General features: G+C 40.3%; 1 protein-coding gene across 4 annotated transcripts in view; it reads right to left on the reverse strand.

Moving 5' to 3' along the window:
* Positions 1-17,645, reverse strand: part of ROCK1 (Rho associated coiled-coil containing protein kinase 1) — an 85,719-nt gene extending 68,074 nt beyond the window's left edge. For 2 of the 4 annotated variants that reach the window (XR_010470490.1, XM_065053304.1), the window contains exon 1: positions 17,408-17,645. Coding sequence is in view for 3 of the 4 variants with exons in the window: in XM_065053304.1 (XP_064909376.1) it covers positions 17,408-17,500 (93 nt within the window). In the remaining variant the exon portion in view is untranslated. The remainder of the gene's footprint in view (positions 1-17,407) is intronic. The other 2 variants (XM_065053303.1, XM_065053302.1) reach the window with 2 other exon arrangements.
* Positions 17,646-22,612: the final 4,967 nt, after the last annotated feature.

Consider the following 22,612-nt stretch of genomic DNA (forward strand, 5'->3'; position numbering starts at 1 on the left):
GTGTAACTACAAAATCAAAAATCTACAGGAAAACATGGTTCCATATTCAAGTACTGAAATGCCAGAGCGGAACCAGAGCTGTCCATGGAAACTTAGGGTGGCTTTTTCCAATTGCATGATAATCAGTAAGGATTTTATCATATGTAACACAAATAATTCAGATCAGTTTATCTGGGATTTTCAAGTACTGTATTCCAAGACTAGAGGAAGAGAGGAACTATTATAAATTAATCAGTAGGATCTAACACTTAATTTCAAAAAGGCCCAGAGATTAAGTGATTTATCAGGTTTGCAAGTTCATTTAGGGAAACGCAAATAAGTTTTTCTATGTTCCTTTCAAGCCTTGACACTAAAGCTTGAGGAAAACTAAAGCCATTGACTTTATATACCACTAAAGTATGTCCCAACATTTCCAACACAGTTGCTCAAGCATGAAACACAGTTCTAATACAGTTGCTCAAGTATGAGACATAAACAGCAGAACTTCATAAAACAGTGGTATTCAACTTTTAGAACACTCGACATTTTCACCAAGTTTATATACTGCTATTGTAGGGATAAAAAACACTAAAATTCTAAGAAATAGCTGAAAACCAATGCTTCCACCAAGTCTTCCAGCTTCATTGATACGAATGAGTAAGTCAGCTCTTCCCTAATACTATTCTCCCAACATTCCACTCAGAACTCGAGAAAAACACACCCCCTCCCAAAGAGGATGCAGCAGATTGATATATGGCCTCCAAAGGCCTTATTTTCTTTTAGATTTAGAAGAAGGGAGAAAACAAATCTTAGCCCAAGAGGAAAGAGAGCCAGGGCTGTCTGGACCATTGCCACTACCATGGAATCTTGTCAAAATCTCTCCTGCCTGTCCTTACAAGGGAGCAAGGCTGAGTTTGGGCTGATTAACTTAATCTCTACAGGAGATGAGGGTGAGCAATGTTTTTGTCACATCATAAAAGCCTGCCATGAAACAAATCGGAGCACACTAACATTACATTTTCTGTTCTTCCATCCCACAGACTATTTTGAGTAGCTGTCACTTTGTTTCTCATTAAGCAGAGATTAAAACTGATGAAAACATGTTTTCTAAAAAGTAAAACAAAAGCTAATGAAAGGTTGTGTTTGGCTTGCATCCAATTTCTATATGTTTTTTTTTTCCCAGCATTTGTTTTACAAAAGAATTTTTCCAACATCCAATTAAAAAAGAAAAAAAAGCCCCAAAAAAAGGACCTACTTTCTTGGAAATCTGTATGAACTACAGGACATTGTGATACTGTATGTGTAGATATATATCTATAACCGGTGGTTCAAAAGCCATGTCTAGTCAAGTCAGGTAGTATCTGCTACTTCCCACCCAAATAAATTCTGTGTACAACACCTAGTAAAGCAGGTTCCCAATCTCTAAATATGGCAAAATATTAACAAGTGATATTCCAGAACATAATTAAAGAGCAGCAGCATTGTTTCAAGAATTCTGAGTTACACCTCCTGCACTTCATTTCCTGAAGTCCCTGCTGGACCACAGAGCCAATTTCTGAAGAACTACATAAATAGCGAAATAAATTCCAACCCAAACTATTCTATGATTCTAAATTAATGCATGTTAACAGCCATTTTGGAAACAGATGCTTGTTACCAACCACGATAATTTTGTAACTGAAAATATTTACCTAGCCTCAGAGACTTAAGAGGAAATTAAGAAAAAAATTACATCTTTTGTGGTATTCAAACAAAATTCACTGGCATTGAAGTAAGCTCTGTTATTGAAGTTAACTAGACTCTGAATTACAGATAAGCAATTTAATTTAGAAAAGGAAAAAAAACAACCATTTGGCATTAGGAAATGTCTAACAGCAGGAAGTGTGTTTGTGTGTATACATTCTGTATACATACATTTACACATCATAAATAACCAGCCCTTAAAAATATTTTTATTTTATTTTATTTTATTTTTTTAAATGACCTATCACTTTCATTTTGATTCACATTTTTAAAACTGCTGGACAGGAGAAATACAACAGACCAAAAACGGCAAGAAATATACTCTTTAGCACTTGAAAATTTATAAGTAGTTCAATGATGCAAAGCTGTACATTTAAGACAAAGTCTTCAGAGAAGACAAGCAAAACAGCATTTCATCTAACAGTGTCATGTAAAACACACTCAAAAAAAAATTTAGTTGCTTTAGTCAAGGTACCATACTGTATGACTTGGAGAAAATAAAAAAATAAATTAACTTTGTCTCTTTTTTGAATCATTGTATATCAACATTCAGACCAGATCATATTCAACTGTTTAGAGCTTGCTTTCTTGCTCCTTCCAATTTGGATTTAAGGGACATGCATGTGAACTGGTCCTTTCTTAATAATTTTGTCCCTTTATCTACCTATCAAACTATGGCATGACAAATCTCAGTTCTTACATTATCTTACCTAATTGAAAAACCTCTTCATCATTTATTCTCTGGAAGATGACACAATCAAGTTCAACAGATTCACTTAAAAGTAAATGTTTACAAATCAGAATGCAGGTTAAGAGATAACTATATCACTTACGAGATCCTTGACTATAGCTCTTTTTTGTACTAATTGCTGTTAGGAATTAAGAACACGGCAGAAGTAAAAGAGTCAAACCGAACCCATCTAGGAATAGACAAGTTCTGAAAACTAGTACGGAAGTTCATGACTGTCCAGAAGACGAGAGCAAGAAAATTCAGAAAAAAGAGCTGAGTAGTTCTAAATTCTCACATGCTGTTTCTACACAGAAGTTAATCTTAACAACTTAAAACCTTCTGAAGATCTTACAACCTGACTTGGTCTGCTTCTAAAAGCGGTTCAGTATCGTGAGCATGTCAAAAACATATTTTGATTTTTAACTACCAAAATGCCAAGGCCTTCAATGAGTATGGTAGAGCCAGCAGTAAGACCTTAAGAATGACAAAGCCAATATTAAGACATTATAACTTCCATTTCTTATCCCATCCTCGAAATAAATTTGCTGCTTTCTGTAAAAAGCTAAATGCATACCTTCAAGTGTCTTCAAAGATAAATTCATCTGTCAACAGTCAACTACCAACACATTGTATCCTGAACTAGTTGAAACACAAAAAGAAGGCTGATGGTAAACAGATGACTAAAAGATATCCCTATTTAACCTCTTTTCCTTGCCACACCACAGAAATAGTGCTTGACTTTGCCCATTTGGCACAGCAGATGTTGGAGCAGCTATTTTCTTCAAAAGTGAATGGAGGATGCCTTACATAACTGCAACCTAGAAAAGACCATAACCACTAGCTAGTATTTGATTTGCCCATGCCACAGAGTTTTCCTAATGCATTTTTATCCCATACATCTCCTGCTATTAATTAATGTAGCTGCCCCCTCATCCTGAAAAACCCAAAACATAAAAGGAAGGTAAATTTTAAAAGGCATATATCTAAGTACTACAGCTACTGCATGTAGCACAAAGGCGGTAGCTGTATTAGGCACTGACTTAAAAAATAGAGACAAGATGCTGTTGCAGCAAGACTGTGGCCTCACTCTTGATGGACACTGACCTGGACAGATCACCCTAACACCCATCTGATTACAAAAATGAAATTCTGAAATGAATCTCTGCCACTTTTAAGTTTTATTACAGAATAATAATTTGAGAAAAAAATACACTTGAAATCAGAGCACAGTCTGGGCATTTTTTTTTTTTAATTCTTAAGGCTCCATCAGAAAGACACTAGATTCAACCAACTACTTCAGCTATCTTTTGAAAGTGTATCAATATACATCCTTGAAGTCATAATTCTATGCCCAAATAAACTACATATCTGCATGCAGTAAAACTTAGCTGTTGCTTAATGAGAGTTGACTGTATATAGTAACAATCTTTAATAATCCAAATAATTACTGCCATGCTCATGAAAAATAATTATATCCCATTTACTGAAAAGTTCATTCTATGCTAATTCTTAATTTGGAGAGTTATATAGTAATTGAGCAACTTCTCACCTGAAGCAATCATGAGACAAAACCTACGGAGCGTGTGAGAACTCCCACTAGCTCCTGATCGTTCTGCAAATTTCTCTTTGCTTAGCAGAGATCTTTTCCCAATCTAAATGGATAATGTGAACTTGCTGGTTTAAGTATTGGGAATATTTTTTTTCCTCCTTCCAGACAGAAGGAGGAATTCATCTTCACTTAAATGGTATTAAATATCACAAAGAAAAAAAATTAATTCCATGGGAGTCACTTTTTCTATTTCCTTTAAAAATTCAGATAAATTGCAATTTATAGTTGCCATTTAGGATGAACATTTTTTAAGAATATATCTAGCAGCAGTTTATCTTTTCCTCCATTTAGAGACTAGATTTGTTGCATATGCATTCTGTGGTTGAGTTTCTTCCATCTCTTCATACCACTAGATTTAAAGATTTTTCTCCATAAGTCTCTTTTTTTAAAAATTCTGACTAGATCTGATATTATAAGACAAATGACATGAACACTGTGCTGCTCAGCATAGGTATCATATCCTGTATAGTGTCACCTCAGAAAATGGGACCTTGACAGCTATGGCTGAGAAAGCAATTTGTACATATAGTATCTGTAATTACTGTGTGCTTAACTAGCACTGCTGCAAACACATAGTTGTGCTGATTCAAGAACCTGACTGATGCTTTGAAACCAAAGCTAAATGAAGACAAAAAGGGGAAAACAATGAGTGAAACACTGTGCAGGTATTTTCTCTAAAGCTTGAGAATCACAGAACCATAGAACAGCCCAGATTGAAAGGGACTTCAAAAGGTCATCTGGTCCAACCCTTCATGGTAAAGGGAGTCGCCATGAGGTTATCTTGAAAACCTCCAGTAATGGGGACTCAAGATTAAGTATGCCACCTGGAATGCACTTTCCAAAGAAGAAGAGGCCAGAAGCTTCTCTTGAAATCTGGAGATTTCAACTAGCAAACTTTTCCCTGTTTCGTGGCTGGGGAAGTTGCATTTCTCAGAAGATGGTTAGTACAACTTGTATTTTAGCTGTAATGGTCATTTAAAATGGGAACATGTGAAAGAAGGATGGCTCATACTGGCCATTGATGCTACGCTTACTGTTCCAAGAAAGTCAAGATCTTGAGATAAAATTAGGTTCTTTATGTCCATATTTTGATTAGAAGCTTCTAAAGAAAACTCAAAAATTAGTTTCTTCTGTCTAAATCAGTTAGTTTGGAAGATGATTTGGATGCCTGACTTTTTAATATTTAATACTGTGTGCACAGTTAAAGCAGTATTTTGTTGAGTACAAATGATTGTTATTTCACATGATGATTGATTCTGGAGGGGCCTCTGGAGGTCATGTTGTCTAACCCTCCTGCTCTAGCAGGGCCACCTAGAGCAGGTTGCCCAGGATGGCTTTTTGAGTATCTCAAAGGCAGTAAACTCCACAACTACTCTGGGTAACCTGCGATTTTCTACTACACAGCAGTAAGTTTATTTGATTGACACTTCCTAGCAGAGAATAAAGTTCAGTAAAACTAAACAGAAAAGTCATCAGTATTCATTTTGCATTTATCTGCAGAGTTCTTTAAATGTTTTGGCCTTCTTAACTTGGTCAGTAAACCTCTTTGTAGCCCAAATAATTTTCTGAAAGGCATCTGCCACAAGACCAGGGGAACTCCTTACATGGAGGCAATTGTAGATCTGGAGATTTAAAGCATAAGGGTTTGTATCTGAGAGGACAGTTGCTATGAATTGGTAAACTCATTAAATTTAATCTGTGACTAGACTTGAAACAGATTAGATGTAGAATTCTTCTGTTGGAGGAAAAAGGAAAGAATTTGCCTTGCTCTGATGTCCAATTTACACTCTAGAAATGCCACTTCAGTCTTTCGCGATTCTGAACCTTGGTAGCATTGTGATTTCTATATCTGTGGGGGAGAGGTGAAGAGGGATAAGAGACCGCCCGTGGTAGAAGCTGAAGTGCAAGTAGTCAGTACAACAGGCACAGTCTTCCTGGGGTGTGGATGACAGAGTCCAGTGTGTTAATTCCACCACTGAGATCTAGGAGCACGTTTGACTACAAGTGTGAAGTGACTCTGTGTTAAGGCCCTTAGGAGTGGAGGAAGCCTCTCCAGCCAGAAGATGATAGAGTAGGAGTTGATGGGGAAGATCCTTCAAGGAGGAACAAAGCTGAAGGTAGGACACCGAGTTTTTGCTGGTTATTGTTTCCTGATGCCTTTTCACAGATGCCAGGTTGGACGGAACAATACCAGGCAGGACATGAAGCTGTAGTTGAAAATAGAGGTAATACTGGTGCCTCACAACTTTGTCTTGATATTACGCACAGCTGTCAGTGTTAGGGGTGGAATCATACAATTTCCTCATGAACCCTTCTTTGTTATGAAATCTTATTATAGTAATGTATTATTATACTAATCTCTTCCTAGAAAGTAGCTTCAATTGCAAGCATGCAAAGAATCCTGTCAGTACTAAGCTGAAAGAATTTACTCTCTCCTTGCAAAGAGGAAAGGTTCTTCTGCCACTTCAGTCTACCCAGCAGTTTGTTTCTTGCTCTAGTACATCTTCTGTGACCTGCTGTCCTCTTCTTTAAACTCCAATTACTATTAATTTCGCTGTCAATTAAACAATTTCCAGCACACCTGTTATATTGTTTCTGGTGGTGTTGGGACCATTCAAACCTGCTATTACATGCTATGTATCCTCTTGTTAGTAATACAAGACCAAAAATGGTGCCAACCAAATGGTAGACTTATTAGGACTTAGGTTTTTTTTTGCCCTGCTAGTATTAGCAATAATTGTCACAGCTTTTGAAACAGGGACTAACAAAGATAGCAATGGAAATAAAATGCCTGTTAAGGCTTATGGACTGAGAGCTGAGCTAATGAAGTGATCATTTGTTTTGTTGGGTTGTTTTTTTGGTTGCGTGTTTTGTTGTTCAGGTTGTGGGTGGGGTTTTTTAATTATTTAGTTATTTATTTAGTACACTGAATTTGGAATTGGAGATGTCATTAAGAAGCTAGACTCTCTGTAGATAACAGATTACCATGCTTCCTGGAAAACCTTTTGTCTTCTGTCTTTTACTAAAACGCTTGTGGCTGTTCCCAGACTTTCTAATACTCCACAAATTGTTTTGTACATATAGTTTCTGGGTGTAGCATAACCTTAAAGTCTTTGGAGACACTTTTGGCTTGTAAAATCAAACAGTTGGAGAAATCTCCAGAACTAGTCACATTGTTGTTCTGAAGCAAGCTGAGAAGACTCTTCTTAGGTCCACCATATTCAGAACTCTGTCAAGATCTCATGCTCTTCACTGTTCAGTTAATTTCTGTTTCACTTCTACTGCAGAAGAAGTAGTCAAGTTCTGATATGAAGAGAGACTAATTGGACAGGCAAAGAAGTAATTTTGTCAGCAATGCCATATCTGTCTTTACACATGCTGTCAAGCTAATTCTCAAGTCCATGCAATGGATGCTTACCTACTATAAATTACTTCATTCTCAAAAGTTTTTAAAAGTAACTGTGTGGAAAGTCAATCATTCCATTTTAATACTTTCTTTTGTTTGAGTAAAAATCTCACCTGAAAAGACATGGAAGTTGAAATCAAAAGTTGCTGTGCCATATTATCTTCTTTTTTTTCTCCCTCCTACTTAGTAAATGAAATATCAACAAATACAGACCACCAGTGTAGTATAAGATTGTGATATTGTCCTTTTGTACTTTTGATTATTTCTAACTGCAGAACACAAAACAGATTTCACTTACAGGATGGTGGTAGGGAACAAGAACCAAAAGAAAATGCTCTTTGTGTAGAACTAAGCCTTGTCTCTCTGTAAGATATAAATACAAATATGAGGTTTGGAAAATGGGCAGGGAAATTAGGAAGTTTATAATTAAAGATGATTTTGGGGTTGGAATTATTTGTTTGGCTTATGGTGACTTATGTCAGGGCTTCCTGATTTCTTCAGGCTTTCTGTGAGGCTGTTTTGAATTTCTGTTTCCTGCATCTAAAACAAGGAAGTACTTTTTTCTTTCCTCCTCCCTGATTTGTGGGTTTGATGGTATGGAGGCAAGCTATTGTTTGTACTCTTTTTAAGAGATAGGGAAATTTCACTGGTGGTACCATAGTGTATCTGAAAAACCAATATCAAGCTTCAAGCACACGTGGCAAATATCAGTGACAAAACTCCACAAAAAGAATATTTAAACTACATCAAAAGCAAGGTGTGAGTCTATGTATAACATACCAATGAAGATGTAACATTAAACTGTGTTATTTTAAGATAAGCCATTGCTCTCAGATTCTCAAGTATTCTGAGTTAGAGTTTTATTTCCTTTAGTTAAGGATAGACAGATAGATAGGGGAAACTAACTTATCTGAACCTAAACTTGTGGCTGCAAGATACTGTTTTTAAGTTAAAAAACTTAGTTTGTATATTAGTATATACTAGTACATGAGTCTAAAAATTACTTTTCTTTAGGATAATAAACTTTTACAATGCCTTAAGTTTTTTAGTAGCATGGAAACTTTAATGTTCATAAAGTTTGTTGGTCTCTAACTACACAGACTGTGTGGTAGGCATTGTATTTTCTAGGGGGGAGAATTGGAGACAAATTAAGAACAGCTCATGAAACATGATGCTTTTGAAGGAAAAAGTTCAGTACTGCCAGGCTGTTTGTGCATTTATATGAAGCTGTTGAAATGAAGATGTATGCATTTTAAACTATGTTTAAGCTTATAAATTACAGTGACGAGTGCTCAGCTGAAAATGCTCAGTAGTATAACAGGAGGCTGTTCCTGTTTGACATAGTTTCCCATAGTGCAATCACTGGAGGAAAGGGGGAAAGATCACTAAAATGTTTTATTGACCTAATTAGTTTGAGGGCTGTAAGAAGTAAAGTTCATTGATTCTCTGAAATAATTCTCCTCCTTGTTGGCCTTACGTACAGAGTAGGTAGTGTTTTTCTACCTTAACAAATTCACATGCAACTATTGCTTGCCTTTTACTTGACTTCTGAAGGTGTGCTTCCCAGGTTTCCAGGAAAGCCTTTCTGTGAAAAGCTTCATTAATCACTCAAGATCATAATGAAATAAATGAGTTGGCTAGAAATAAAGATTTATGTTCGGCCCATTCACAGTAATTTTATATATATCACATGAAGTCCTGACATGCATTTTCCTTTAAAATAAAAAAACATGCAAATTCAGTTGAAGTACTCAAACTTCAGAATAACTAATAGGAGTTTTTGTTTCCAATACAGTGAAATTACAATTTCCTACTCCAGATTTTGTTAGAAGGAACTATGTTGAGAATATTTCTATATCCTGTGTGATGACATCAAAATGGCACAAAGAATTATCTGTATAAAGTTCGCTAGTATGTAGTTGAATTAGAGTTCATTTTGGTGAGACATCAAATATATTCTTTTAAAAATATCTCAAGATCTCTCGGTAGTCAGGGCTTTTTATTCAGGCTGTCAGCCTGTCCCAAGTGGGGTCTTCCATGCGTGGATAGCGGATACTGTTCAACATGTTCATAAATTATCTAGATGATGGGATTGAAAGTACCCTCACCAAGTTTGCTGATGACACTAAACTGGGTGGTGAGGTAGACACATCAGAAGGGAGAGTCATCTTTCAGAGAGACCTGGACAGGCTCAAACAGTGAGCAAGTAAGAACACTATGAAGTTTACCAAAGACAAGTGCACAGTCCTGCACCTGGGACAACATAACCAAAGAACGTAGTACATACAGACTTGGATCTGTGTGGCTGGGGAGCAGCCTTGCTGAAAGAACTTGAGGTTCCTGGTGGACAACAAGCTGGACATGAGACAGCAAAGCACTGCTGTAGCACCAAAAGCAAACTGGATCCTGGACTGCATCCCCAGGAGCATTACTAGCAGATATGAAGATGTGATCATTCAACTCAGTGCTGGTCAGGCCTTATCTGGAGCAGAGTTCTGGTCTCCACAATTCAACAAAGACACAGACAGAGTGGAGAGAGTCTGAAGAAGGGTCACAAAGATCAAAGGGCTGGAGAACCCGCCCTGTGAGGGAATACTGAAGTAGTCTTCCTGGTGAAGAGAAAGGCTCAGGGGGACCTCATTGCAATATTCCAGGACTTAAAAGGCAGCTACAAAGAGGATAGAGGTTGTCTTCACACAAGGAGCCACATGGAGAAGACAAGGGTAAATGAGTACAAGTTGCACAGGGAGGGCTTTGTATCTATATAAGAAATAAGTTATTTACAATGAGAACCATCAGTCCCTGTAACAACTTTGAGAGACACAGTGGAGTCCTCATTACTGGAGTTTTTCAAGATAACCTCATGGAGACTCCCTTTCCCACAAAGGGTTGGACCAGATGACCTTTTGAAGTCCCTTTCAATCTGGGCTGTTCTATGGTTCTGTGATTCTCAAGCTTTAGAGAAAATACCTGCACAGTGTTCCACTCGTTGTTTTCCCCTTTTTGTCTTCTTTTAGCTTTGGTTTCAAAGCATCAGTCAGGTTCTTGAATCAGCACAACTATGTGTTTGCAGCAGTGCTAGTTAAGCACACAGTAATTACAGATACTATATGTACAAATTGCTTTCTCAGCCATAGCTGAGAAAAAAAAAAAAAAAGTCAGACGTCCAAATCATCTTCCAAACTAACTGATTTAGACAGGAAAAACTAATTTGAGTTTTCTTTAGAAGCTTCTAATCAAAATATGGACATAACGAACCTGATTTTATCTCAATATCTTGATTTTCTTAGAACAGTAAGCATAGCATCAGTGGCCAGTATGAGCCATCCTTCTTTCACGTGTTCCCATTTTAAATGGCCATTACAGCTAAAATACAAGTTGTACTAACCATCTTCTGAGAAACGCAACTTCCCCAGCCACGAAACAGGGAAAAGTTTGATAGCTGAAATCTCCAGATTTCAGGAGAAGCTTCTGGCCTCTTTTTCTTTGGAAAGTGCATTCCAGATGACATACTTAATTTTGGGTAGTATGGGCTTTTCTTTTTTAGCAAATAATGGCTAAAAAAGCCAAGACTCCACACAAACAACATTTTCAGAGCAGTCAGTGAATACACACAAAAATTGCTATCTTTCATTACTATATTTTAGAGGTAGATATCTAACATCAATAGACTTTATCAGGAAGTATCAGTTTTCCTCTGAATATATTCATACCTTGGAATTTAATACATATGAATGCAATGCAGCACTATCTGGATACTATGCAGCTTTTAAGAGAAAAAAAGTTAGAGACACAGTTACTCAACTTTTGTGTAACTATTGAAATTCAAGGATTTCTTAGTTATATTTTTAAATTAATACTATAACTCATGAAAACCTGCAGGGAAAAAAAAAAGTAAGTATTCCATTTGTGTTTCTAGATCAATCATAAGTTCTATAGCCCAGACACATGAGCTAGAAACACATTTAGGTAGTTACAACCTACAGCCCAAAATAAAGGTTTAGTTTGTATACTGTTTTCTACAGAGGTTTCAAAGCATCAGGTCTTTGCATCATCTCTGACCAAGAAAATGGAAAAAAAAAAGAACACACAAAAAACACCAAGAGAACTTCCACATATTTCTCAACTTCATAAAATAAACAGGAAAATGAACACATAAGAAATTTAAGAGGAAAAGCTAAAATAAAGAAACCAGCAGCTGGATTTAAATTAGGACCTATTATAAAGAGATCTTATGTACTGTCCCCATGACAGTCTGTATGGTATAAATATTGACAGGGAGTGGCAATCTTTCAGTTAGTTAAAGCCAATCCTTTACAAGTATCAGAACAGACTTTGACCTGTACTCTAGTTAGAAGCTGGTACTGAGCCTGTGCTAGTTCTCCCTTAGCAGGGTGGGTAGCTAACCAGACCAAGCAAGGGCTGCTTGCCTGGACAGCCTCTAGACTGCTGTAACTGAAGATGCACCACATCATGTTATACTCTGCTGATGTTGTCTGGATGTCCACTAATACTAAAAAGCCCAAGAAGAAACTTGACTGAAGATTACACTACAGGAGATCAAATTGACTGAAGTAGAGCAGAACACTATAGACAAGGAGAGCTCCAAACCACATTTCTACACAAAGATCAAGTTTCAGCTCTTGTTCAACCACTGCTAATCCAGATGTATATTTCAGCAGGCTACCCAGAAAGCTAAAAAATGGTATTATCTGCATTTGTTTTAAAGGAACTATAACTGGATGTTGCCTGCATAGTGCTTACAGTTTTACCAATATTGCCTCATCAGCCTTCTGCCTTTATTGCTGCTTGAATGACTAGACAAATTAAGGCAAAGACAGAATAGTTTTCAGCCATTCTCTAATTTTGTTATCAAAGAAGGAAGTTCAGTTTTTTCAGCATCTCCACTTGGAACTGCAATTTCTTGATGACAAAGGAATTTCAATAAAAAGCATCAAGAAACATTAAAAAAGTTTTTAATTACATGTTTTGGAACCTCTCAAATTCAAGATAAACATCCTGTATCGAGACAAACATCTCAGCAGTACTTGGTAAGAGACCTGAAAAAGCTTTTTATTTTTATGTAGTACTACAGTATGTCCTAGGGAATTCTGCTAACACCAGTTGTGAGGCTACCAATATCATCTGCTCACACTGCTTCTAAATATTTGTTAAGTTCTCAATGAGTGGCTACTGAAGCTGTAATTGTCCTCCAAGATTTACAGACCAGCAGGTTGATTTTCAATTTGTCCTGCAAACAAATTCCAGGTGTTTCCCTCTTCCTTCCCACTACCACAAAACTAGAACACTCCACAGTTGCCAGGAAAGATGACGTTGTTTACAAATATTTTTACTTGATAAGAGCATTTATAATCTAGTACAGGGTTTCAGCTGTGTTTTTTATTCCTTTCATTTAAACGTGTCTTAACATCAACTTTCTATTATTGTCGGTGAATAAAAATTTTTATAGGAAAAATAAATTACATTCCTATAGCCTCTAGTTTCATGAGCAGAAGAATTAGTTAAGTTAACTGTTATTTCTGTATAAAACCTACCATACACTGTGAATCAGATGCTAACATTTTGACAGTCCCACCATCTCTACTGTTAACTTTCTAGAAGCTTACGTAATATTACAAAATTCTTCTAAGAAGTGCAACCTGAAATGAGAATGCACCAACTTCTTGCATTTCCAAAGTCATCTTACAGTTCCATTTTACCTTTAAAACACCAAGTTAGATATTTTATCATTAATTTCACAACAACCTATATAGTTCATAGTTCTCAGTGATGATCAGGTAATATTAATGTGCAAAATGTATTTCTGGTGCAACCAAAATGAAAACCTCTTGAGACTACATAAAACAAGTTTGTCATACAGAGTGTTTACTGTTGACAGCTAATTTGAAGCCAAATTGCTGAACAAGTGAAACATTTCATATCTTTGAAGATTTAAAACCATCAAGAGTCTTTAGTTAAAAAAAACACTCAGGTAATTGACTAAGTACTTGAATAACTGAGTTACTCAAGTGTCTACACAAAACATGAAAAAACTCTTTTTGAGTTAGAATCAGAGCAGACAGAGCATCAAAAAGCAATTTCATTACCATTTACTAGCTGGTTTTGAATCAAAAGCATAGGCAGGTTCAGGTCAAAATGTTTCACGTCCATTTACCTGTTACAGCCCTCCCGCCCTGCTCTCCAAAAACTAGAAGCCCATAAATTCCAAGGATTTAGTGAGAAACAGAGGAAAAAGAAATCTGGTTTATTCTAAAATTGTTGTAGAAGTATGCTCATTGAATACGACTTTACACTGCCCAACATCATTAATGAGACACCAAGCTCAAGTTAATAGCTGGTTACTTACATCGCCTTTGGCTCTACTTAGCACGCCTATGGTATTCACCAGTATCTGATCACTGCACACCCTAGAGTGGGACTACCTAACAGAGTCTCACTAGATCTTTTTAGGACGACAGGATTTCTAGTACCCGATATTTTGAGAAAAACCACTACATTACACTGTGGCACATACTTCACACAGAACTTAGGCTTTGGCCTTTTCATGGCTCTTCAAAAAAGGCAACCTATCTATGATTTCCCAGCCTAGTCCTGAAACAAGTCCATGGAAGCCCCAAAGAAAAAAAAGAATGAGTTACAGTCAGTTGCAACTTAGTCAGTTTTCTTACTCTATTTTTATTACAGTTGCATAAGAGAAAACAGCAAAAATAAACACATCTCTCTCCTGCACCTCAGGTTTATGAATTTCCTTCCTGCAGCATGTAGAAGTTGCATAGTTCTCAGTGTGTCTCTTCCGCCTGCTCTGTTGTCAGCACTCTTCTCCCACACCTTCCTGAAACAGTAACATGCCTTCCTTTCTATCAGCCCTCCCCCTTTTCTTAGTGTTTTCATTCTACTTCACATACAAATTTAGAATCTTTCTAGCATACAGAACCTAGCCTATGGCACTTCCAAAACACAAAACGGTTACAAGACTGATTTAAAGGTTACTCTATGCTTGCCTTTTAGTCTACAGGGGCTACAAACTGATGGGAAAGAAGAGTAAGAATAGAAGCAAAACAAATTAAAGCTAAAGAGGATAAAAACATAGTAAGAGAAGCTAAGGGCATTGCTGAGACTTTTCTTCACACAGCCAATAAGGCTTTTCTTGAAACTAAAGGAACTCCAGCATTTTAAGCCTACATGTATAAAATATCAGATGCTGAATTTAATGTGCCTGTGTATCAGTTATTAATATATTACCACTCAGATACACACAGTTAGCTAACACCTTTGCACAGGAAAAAAGAAAATTATTAAAAATAATATCAACTCACAACTTTAATCAAACGGAAAAAAATTTAGATTTTAAACCTTTTATTAAAAAAAAAGGATGTTTTTATTGGCATTGAGTCTAATCACAAAATATACATCTTTTTAAGTGTACCAGACCTAGAGACTGACAAATTTCCCTCTTCAAACAGGGGCTGGGGAGAGGGCAACGGGGTGTACATCTTAGAAGAGATTTTAAGTGCATAACAATTACACCCACACCTAAGCATTTCTTCCTTAAAAACGTAACTACATATATTATGAAGCTTTTGATATATCAATAATATAAAACCTTGGGCCCAGAATGATGCTTGTAGTGTGAATTGTCGCACTAAGAATGGGTGTAAAACACTTAAACTCTTTAGAAAGGGTTATGATACTTAAATTCTATAGAAAAGAGTTCAAGAATCAACTGAAGATGAGAGAGATGAAACAAAAACCCAGCCAACAGAGAGATCGATATAGTGACCAAACACGGAAGAAGTTAAACAGCCAGCTGATGTCTTCATAAGTACTTCCTTTTTGAATTGGTACTAGTTTAAAAGAACAGTATCTGTAACTGGGCCTAGCAAAAAAAAAACAAACACCAAAACACAACACCCATGATAACATAATTCTGATTAATATACCATAAGAAGCTGATTTTAAAAGAAAACACCAAGGTATGCCCCAAAATCTCAGAAGATTCCTAAAAAATTCTCACTTTAAAGGACATTCTTAAACTCTGAGATGCAAACATATGTTCCAAAACTTTACAACAAGCATGACAGGAAGCATCCCAACAAGTTGATTCCCAAACTAACTACAGCTTAGCTCCAAATCACGATTAAGATAACTGAAAAAGGACAAATCCACAAACTGATTAAAATGTGAAGGAATACAGTTAAAGATACTATCAACTACATGTCTGATACCTGCAGCCTCCTTACTATCGCTGCAGGAAGGTCCCCATAGTAGGGCCAGCATTAAAGCACATACTAGCAAATTGAATCATGGTTAATATGAAAAAAAAAAAAAAAAACACACACCACACAACCACAAAAACACCACCAACAACCACCAAACACACACCACCACAAACCAACCAACCTCTGGACTCTTAACTGGCTCTACATACTTGAAATCTATCAATAGAAGCTAGGTGTAAAAAGTAGGATTTGACAGTAGCCTTGATTTGTCAAAACTGACACAATATATCCCAAGCATCAGAGCTTTTCACTTTAACCGTGGTTCTAAGACAACAAATAGGTAAACTAGATCAAAAGAAGCACATTAACTGGAAGATGCAGTGCTATTTTCCCTTGTAGCAACAATATCCACAAGGCTCTGCTTTTATTCAGGGATGTAAGTTTGACCTGTCAACACTTCAGAAGCTCACAAATCAGTAATAAGCTAAAGAGAGCACACAATATCATGAACTTGTACAAATTCTTTCATTAGATTATTTTCATTTCTCCACTGCCTTGTGCTCAAGCAAGCTTCCTGGCAAGAGCCGTGCAGCAGAAGATGAAGACAGACTATTAAGAGCTACCTCCACCCCCACACCCCCCTTCCCCCAGCCCCAAATGTCAGAGTTCATACTAGCAACAAATTCAATTCACTTGTCCTCCTGACAAAGCCAGAAAAAAAAAAAAAAAAAACAAAAACAAAAACAAACAAACAAAAACCACCTAAAAAACTTTTATCACTTGTTACAAAGAAAAGAAATTCTCTACTTCAGCATAAAAGCACAAATTACAATTTGCTACTATTTAAGGGTATCTCTAGGCATATCTAAATACCCAGCTACATCTCAAATAGATTGGTTGGATTTGGCATACACTTTGTTGACGTACTTTCTATAATCAGAACCCAAACATCATTCACTTTTGTCAAGCAACTACCAAATGATGTTTGGCTTACGTCAGTAAGTGTTATGGTTTGCTTTCTTATGATGCAATTGTAACACTGACAGCACCGGAGAGATCCACTGAACCATCAGGTACGGTAAAGCAGAGAAGCAATAAGCAAGCAGCCCTGTATCCCAGGCCTAGCACACCAATTAGCTTAAAATGCATTTGAACCCCTGCCATGCCTACTTCCCCACCTGTAAGGGCATATTAATCTCAGAGCTCTGTTTTACACACCATTAGTTAGCATTTGCAAACATCTACGTTAAACAGGCTGAAATAAGTGCTGCATTGCCCAACCACGCCATAAGAGAACCTCACTCTCAAAAAAAAAATAATAAAAAAAAAAGCTGTTGAAGAGGCAATTGGTATATCAAAGCTATTTACAGTCTCCTGCTCACACACAGGGCTGACACTGACGAATTATGTCTTTGTACAAAGTGTCCACCGCCCCTCAGGACAGCCGGTGAAGAAAAGAAAGGTGCATGAAGCGAGAGAGATTACAAGTCTGGGGCAGGACCAGGCGGGCGCCTCCTTGGCATGAAAGCTGTTCTCCCTGCACAGAGACATTCACGCACCCTCAGCTCAACACTGAGTAAACAAAACACCGGTGCGGAGTTAGGGAGGGTGATGACTCAGCCGGGAGTGCGAGATTTGGTCCCACAGGGTAAGAAATTCGGGGAGACGGGACCGGGGGCCCATCTGCGCTCCCTACTCACCAGCAAACAGTCCACGTTCACTTCGGATTTGGGGTCCTTCAAAGTCACGTCGATTTTTTCAAACCGAGACTCAAAACTTTCTCCCGTCGACATGTTTCCGGAGATAAAAAAAGTTTCCCTTATTCCAGAGCAAAGTTAGGTTAAAAATAATGAAAATGTAAAAAAAAAAAAAAAAAAGAAACAGGAACAAGCGAGCACAAAAGAGAAACCACACAGCCTATACCAGGCTGAGGACCGCTTCCTGCAAAATCCCTTCAATCACAGAAGTCTCTGAGGCAAATCCCCCACGCTGCCCCGCCAAGGGGACAGAAAACCGAAGAGTTCGCGGCCGTGGCGGGGGGGACGAGGCTGCTTCTCCCCCCTCCTCCACGCACGCACACACTTTCCTGGGCTGCTCACAGCCCTGCAGCAGCAGGTTTCCTCTCTCTCCCTCCTCTGTTCGGGCCCCTGCGTCTCAGCAACCTCATTTTCCCAGCCGGGGAAGCCGCCCTGGGAGCCAGCGTAGCGGTTCCTCCTCCTCGCCCTGCAGGAGCGACGGCGGCGGGCCGGTGCCTCGTTCCGAAGCGCAGCTTTCTTCCCGGAAAATCACAAAAAAAAGCAAAAACGAGAGGAAAAAAAAGAAAAAGGAAAAAAACCTGCAGGCACACCAACAAGGCAAAAGTGAGAGTAAATAAAAATCAAGCCGTAGGAAAATCCTCTCGGCGGCGTGTCTCAGCGTCGTGGGGTTGGTCCTTCCATAGGCACGGAGCGAGGGAGCCCAGGCGGGCCGGGGGAGCGGCTGCCCCTCTGCCTGCAGCGGGCGGGCGGGCAGCGCAGGGCTGCCAGCTGCGAGCACAGGCCGGCCCGGCCCCCGCTGCGAGTGCCCCCCGCGGGCAGGGGGCAAGTCACTTCAACGGCGGAGAGACGGCAACAGCATCTTCCTTTCTCTCTCCTCCTCGCTCTGCGGCCGCCGGTAGCTCCTCGCTGCCTCCCGCCGCTGCCAACGCCGGCTCCGCTCCCGCCCCTCGCCCGCTCCTCCGCCTCACGGACGGGACAACAGCCCAGACCACTTCAGGACCGACCCGAGGTTGAGGGGTGAGAAGGAGGAGGGAAGGAGGTGGCGTAAGGGGAGGGGAGAGTTTAAGGTCCGGCCGCGGCGGCTGTGGGGAAACCTGCGAAAGACACCAACATGTCCGCCTTCCTGTTTGAACCGTCTGGGGGGGGGAGGAGGCGGCTGGGACAGGGGCGCAGGACGCATGCGCGGAAGGAACGGCTCAGGGAGGGGAGGGGAGGGAGGCACAAGGTATGCGCGCGGGGCGGGGGCGCGTGCGGCCGCCGCTCCCCTTTCACCCGCCGCGCCGCTGCTCAACGGTCGGAGGGGGCGTGCTCGCGCCGCGCCCTCGAGACTTGGGAGAGGGCGGCGGCGGCGGCGGGACGGCGGCAGCGAGTGGGCGGCGTGCGCCAAGCAGCCGTGGCGGGGGGGAGAGGTCGGGGGCGCGTTCGAAACGGCTGCGGCTCCGGTAGGAGCGGAGCAGAGCGGGATCCGCAGTCAGGCGGCGGCGCCGGGGCCTGCCGGGAGTGGGGCGAAGCGCGTCCCCGTGTGCCTCCCCCCTGCCAGCCTTTGGGCGGTTCTGGCGGGCGTTGCGTGCGCGCGAAGGCGTGCGCGGAGCGACGTGCTCGCGTCCCGTCGGGGAGCGCGGCTGTTCCAGTCGGGAGTCGAGCGGTGGCGGCCGGCAGCGTGCTGGGAGAGGACGTTGCCCGGCGTACGGCTGCCCCGGGTCCCTGGGGGCGCCTCAGAGCTGCCCGCGCCTTTGCGGGGAACTGCGCGGCCGGGCCCCCCCTGCTCGGCCGCAGGCCTGGCTTTGCGATCGGGCAGGCGAGCGGTGCACAGGGCGAGGCTCTGCTCGCTGCCGGGGCGGCACAGGTGCCTGCCAGCCTGTGCAGTCACCCAGTTCAGGGTGCCCAGGGAGCTTCGAGGGGCTTCGCCCTCGGAGATCTTCACAAGCGGGCGGGACACGGCCCTGGGCAGCCGACTGTCGGTGGCCCAGGTCGAGAGGGTGGCTGGAGAAGGTGGCTCTTCTAACTGCTGCTGCTCAGATTCTGTGCGCCCGGGGAAGGAGAGGCTGCCTTGTCCAACGCCAGAAGTTCAGAGCACTCCAGCTTATGCCCTGACAAGAGCCATGCGCAAGGTAGCACACCTGACTTGGAAAGAACAGAGACATACAGCATTAAATACGTAACCTGTGCAGCTTATCTCAGTGTTTCCAGCTTAAACCTTACTCTGGGACTGCAGCAGGGACCATTTATTCAAATAAGGACATTCAAGTAAAGAAATTATTTCAAATAATATCGGATGGAGTCCACTGTACTGGTTCAGTTCTTTGACTTCCACCGCTGTTCCAGAAGTGGCAATGGTGTTTTTACAAAGGTCACTCAAAATCATGTAGAGAATGGCAAATCATTAATCTCTGGTCACTGAACAGTTGCCAGTAGCAAATCTGCATCACTAGCAGCACTATGAGTTATTTTCCAAGTCATGATTAAGAAACAAATGATCTATAGCCAAGTTCTAGGGCTGGGGTGTCAAACTCATTTTCACCGGGGGCCGCCTCAGCCTCGCGATTGCCTTCAAAGGGCCAAACCTAATTTGAGGACTGTATAAATGTAGGAATAGTTTGTAGTAGTTTGAGCTATTCAGTCATGGATATTCACTACTGGCTATCTTGTTTTACTCAAAGAAAAAAAGCAGTGTCAAAGCAGTGGCATTGTACATTTTGCTTTCTTTCATCCACAACTGCCTGCAACTTTGTTTTCTGATGAGAAGTATGTATGGTTAAAGCAAAAATACATGCTACAACAATGTTACACTCATGTTTACTTTCACTCTTTGTGCTGGCTGTTACCACAGCTCTTTGATTCGGAGGGTTTGGTTGCTCTTGGAAGTGCAGATGTTCTATTTCAACAACCACAGTCCAAAGAGAACATTGCATGTACTCCACAAGCTACAGGGTGTAGGCTTGGGATCGTTTCATATATGATGCAGCAAGTAATTCTTGAAACACAAATAAAATGCTCCCTTCTTACAGTATTAAACAAGATGAAAGTCATTGTTAGAGATATAAGTTCTCAGTGCTCGTGGACACCTGGTTTAGGCATTAAAAGATACACAGGGAGGATGCCAGGCCTCAGCAGGGCGATTGGAAGCACGTAACTGTAAATAATGTAAAATTCATGAGGCCTGTAATAGAATAAGGATGGGGAAGCCTGAAGTGACACAGTCCTGAGCTGTGCTCCAGATACCGCTCATGTGTTTTATCCAATGTCTGTAGCAAAACATATAGGTAGTCTTGGAAATGCAAAACTTCTTCCATCATCTCCAGGCCTCACTGCAACAAAGCTACATGGGTCTTACTCTCACTTGCCCTTTGCATCTTGCATTACTTCTTTTACAGCAGCCCAGCTTTGACACAGTGAAGTGGAGAGAAGCACCATCCCATTGGCTTGGCAACTTGGAGAATTCACTGAGATGCGAAAGCTGAGCATTGGACAGGCCCAGACTCACATTTGTTTGCCAGTGAAGGATCTTGCCATTCAACCAGTAGACCCAGGTGCCTCTTCCAGTGCTTGTGGTGAGGGAAGCTGCTGTGTTTGTGTTCAGCTGTGCGCAGGCGCACCGGCTTTCAAACACATCTGTCAGACGGGACTTTTCTCACAACTATGGTAGAGTAAAAGTGCTGGTCTGTCTGTCTGTCTCAAATAGAATAGAATTTGTGTGGGAGGTACTTCACCAAGCTGTCTAGGAAACACAGAGCACTGCTTTGAAAACATAACAGGGAGGCTTTGGCTACAAAGAGCAAAATGGAAAATAAATTCTAATTTTGGAAGCAGGTATAGGTTAAGTGTCTGGTGTGGTGTCTGGTATAGGTTAAGTGTTCCCATTGTAACTTGAGAGTGTAATGTAATAGTTTCTAATCCAGTGAATGCTCATTCACGTGCTTGGATCTTGAAGCACGTTTTCATTAACTTCAGTCAGACTCTGCATCTGTAGGATTAGGAACTCGCACAGTGTTGGGCATTAGAAATCTTATGAAGTTCCATCCTATGTAACCAATCATAGTGCATTAACATGATGGTTTTTTATTCCTCATAACAAATAAACTAAAAATTAGTAATTTCTTCTTCCTGCATTTGTTGTGTCACGTGTTTTGTGATTGAGTTATCCTCTTGCTGAGTGAAATTGAAATTACTCAACATATCTATGACCTGATGACACTGATCAAGCATGTAGGCCTGGAAAACAATTTTTTCTCTCTTCAAAAGCATGTAGTCTCTTAATTCTTGGAAGTGTCTCTATGTAAGCTCATGTCCATGCTTAGTAAACAAGTGAACTGATAATCCTTAACAAAACAAGAATCATAGTTCTCATATCCATGTTGTCTTGCCTATTTTATAAGATATTTAAATGGTCTTGCTTTTAGCATGATACAAATGTGACAAATTGGCATTGAGTTTAGAGCTGATCGTTTGGCAGAGATTACTATTAAATGCAGAAAATGGGTAAACTGTAGAATTACTACATTTGCTTCCTCTAAAACATCATGGCATACTTATAAAAAGTACATGTAATAGTGTTTATTGTGTAAAAAGCATCTGTGTACATTAGATTTAAAAGCCTGTGCCTCATAAGAGGTTTCAGTAGCAAACAAACAGCAAGAGCACAAGAGCAGTGGAATACTTGACAAGTACTGGCTGGCCCCCCTCTGAGCAGGCACTGTTACCCCCATTCTCTCATGCAAAAGCTAAGAAAAATTAAGTGAAAGAGCTTGTAATAAAGTCAAAGGCTATCTAGATTTTTTTTTTGGTCACTGAGTATGTATCTTTCAAAGGCACGCAGTCTCAGAATGAGAGAAAAGGCTGGGATACCGGAGTTCCTGATGTAACTGCTGACTTCAGAAGAGTTACACAAGGCAGAAATGAGACTATATCCTGTTCACCGTATTTGGCCAAGTTAGTAACGCTTGATCTGCCTTTGCATTCAACTTCCTATTCAGTCAACATGAAACCTGCAGCAGCTAAATCACATCACGTTCAGCCTGCTGTTGGTGCACCACCCTCTCTCCTGGTTTGCCGTATAAAGCTGGCTCAGGTTTGCCTCAGCTCTAGTCCTCTGGACACTTATTTGCACGGTCCAGTATTGCTCAAAGCTCTGAGATGACGACTGTGGTC

Source organism: Columba livia, chromosome 2 (genome assembly GCF_036013475.1).
Source record: "Columba livia isolate bColLiv1 breed racing homer chromosome 2, bColLiv1.pat.W.v2, whole genome shotgun sequence".
NCBI classification, from domain to species: Eukaryota; Metazoa; Chordata; class Aves; order Columbiformes; family Columbidae; genus Columba; species Columba livia.